General features: G+C 43.6%; 1 protein-coding gene across 1 annotated transcript in view; it reads right to left on the bottom strand.

The window, feature by feature from the left end:
• Positions 1 to 1,006: 1,006 nt before the first annotated feature.
• Positions 1,007 to 2,500, bottom strand: part of LOC113804603 (arrestin homolog) — a 1,645-nt gene continuing 151 nt past the window's right edge. Inside the window, exons 2-3 of the mRNA XM_027355493.2 lie at positions 2,073 to 2,428; positions 1,007 to 1,924 (exon numbers count right to left, since the gene is read on the bottom strand). Of these exons, the coding sequence (XP_027211294.1) occupies positions 1,178 to 1,924; positions 2,073 to 2,428 (1,103 nt within the window). The 3' untranslated portion in view covers positions 1,007 to 1,177. The remainder of the gene's footprint in view (positions 1,925 to 2,072; positions 2,429 to 2,500) is intronic.

Raw genomic sequence — 2,500 nt, 5'->3', positions numbered from 1 at the left:
AATTTCTCAAACTAGTCAACAATAACTAAACTATGAATCACTTATCAGTATCTTCAAAGGTAAATACCACCGTCATCCGGAAGCTGGGCTGAGGGGCAACTTCTAGAGAATTCCCTGATTTCAATAATTATGAACAATCATACAAATCAAGTACTTTAAGTCCTGCCGGTAAGTGTTCAGTCAATCATAATAAGCACGTGGATATGGCAGTTACAGCTTGGTTTTCAAGGTTGATTTATTCAGATTTAAAGGTGGAAGTCATCAGAAAACAGTAAGAAACTATATGAACCTTAAGAAAATAATGCGATAAGTAAAGCTTGGAATAACTCGATTAACAAATATTACTTTATCTTATGCTAAGCCTACATTATTCTTTTTCAATTTGCGGATGATTTGACTAATATACATGTATGTATGTTTGTAAGATGGATATATATTTGTACAGTTTTCATGATGTATTTAATAAAACGTTTTTGTAAGATGAATATTCAGTGACTAATGATACTGATATATTAGGCAAAATATGATTGTCATCAGTTTTGCTATTATTGCCATTGTCCTAAAATATCTTAATCCATGTTACTTATAGTTTTGATTATTGTTCCTCCTACCAACGAATTCTGTACTCATTTTTGTACATACTGATAGTGAGTTAAACATATGGATTTTAATGCAAATAAGAACTGCAATGATCTAATAACATTGATATTTCGTACATTTGTGCGATGGTGTATTACCTACCGCTGTCTCTCAATCTCAACTGAACTTAAGCTAAAAGTTTCTTTACATGTTATATTCAATCGCAGGCGGAAAACTAGAGTGTGAACTGACATAATTATGAGAGGTATTAGACATACGAGTAAATAAATAGATAAATAAATGAATCAGTTGATGCATGAGCAAACGTACATGTATATTATGAGTGTTTAGTTCCAATGCCATGCTGACATTTCATTTATTTACCCTTAATAACTGATTAGGCTGTTGCGGTTATTAAAAGAGAGTGATAGATGTTTACTTTATTTCTACACTGTTAATCTCATTATGGTTATCCAATGTAATGCCAATTACAGTCAAATTGTTCATATCGTCAATTAGGATGGTAATATGGGTTTCGTCAGCTGCTTCGCCAATTCGTGGGCCTGATCTAGTTTTGGATTAGAAGTTCAGAGCAATTTTACTCTTCAGCAATGGACTGACCACGGCGCAAGTTAGAGAACTCCTCGACTTCGATATCGGCAGACTGAGTCTTGCGCAGTGGAGCCTTGACGGAGGCAGGGTCGGGGTGCACCAGCTTGAAGGGAAGGTCGGCAGTCAGGTCGCCGGCAATGGCGCCGCAGTTGAGCTTGACGCGGACAGAGTAAGACACGATGATGCCCAAGGCGTCGTTGACGTTCTTACCTTCTGCCACCAAGGTAGACGATGCCAAGTTGGCGTCCTGGTCCTTGACTTGACCGTCGAGGGCGATGCCGAAGCGTCGCTTGTTGACGGAGGCAACAGGGTTGAGGGAGAAGGTCCTGGTGAGGTTGCATCCTGGGGTGATGGGACATCCTTCGCGAGACTCGAGTGAAGCCACAACTCGGCTGAAGTGAGTGTTGGTCATGGTGACCTCCACGTGCTGCACAACCTCAGCCTTCATGTTCTTCACGGTCTTCTTGGACACGTTGTTGACGGAAAGCTTTGCCTCGATGGGCTGTCCATGGAAGTAGACATCCTGAGGCAGAGTGACCTCGAGGTTGAGCCTTCCTGGGGAAAGAGTGAAGCCCTTGCTGACCAGGGTCTGTGGCTGACGGTTGCTGGATCCAGGACAGGCGTACTGGACCTTTCGGACAGCAAATCCGACGGAGTTCCGCTTGTGAGGACGTTCCTCCTTGCGGTCAGCAACGTACAGCCTGAGATCGTAGATCACACCAAGAGGCTGGGTCTGTTTTGGATAGGAAATTTGATAATCATATGATTCCAACAATTTTATCGATTTAATAGCCAATGTTATTTCAGAAGACGAGAATGTCTTTCGATATTTTCAGTAAAAGCAGAAAAAACATGAGCATAAAAGTTATAGGTATACGTACAGAACCCTCACTCCCGCCGTCGAGGGAGACGGAACAGGGGGCGTTCTCCGGAAGGTTGACGCTGATGGGGTAGGCGTTGGCACCCAGCTTCTTGATGAGTCGTTCTTGGGCGTCGGTCATTTTCACATCTTCAGCATGGGGAGCGACCTCGGTGTTGACGAGTTCGAGCTCCTTGCTGAAGTGAAGTCCCATGACCTCATCCTCCTCGCGGCCGTAGCGGTAGGTGACCGCCACGCGCGCGAAGACCCTCCTTCCACGCAGGTAGTCATGGTCCACGACAACCACACCGTCCACGGGGGAGGTGTGGCTGACGTGGTCCACGAAGTCCCGCCGACTTAGATACGCGGTGACCTTACCTAGATTGGAAAATTATGATTATTACTTTGTTACATCTTTATAGACAGTCACAATGACACAAGTTATTACAC

This window comes from Penaeus vannamei, chromosome 23 (assembly GCF_042767895.1).
Source record: "Penaeus vannamei isolate JL-2024 chromosome 23, ASM4276789v1, whole genome shotgun sequence".
Taxonomy (NCBI): domain Eukaryota; kingdom Metazoa; phylum Arthropoda; class Malacostraca; order Decapoda; family Penaeidae; genus Penaeus; species Penaeus vannamei.
The sequence above is the reverse complement of the archived record's forward strand: the minus strand, read 5'-3'. Positions and strand labels throughout refer to the sequence as shown.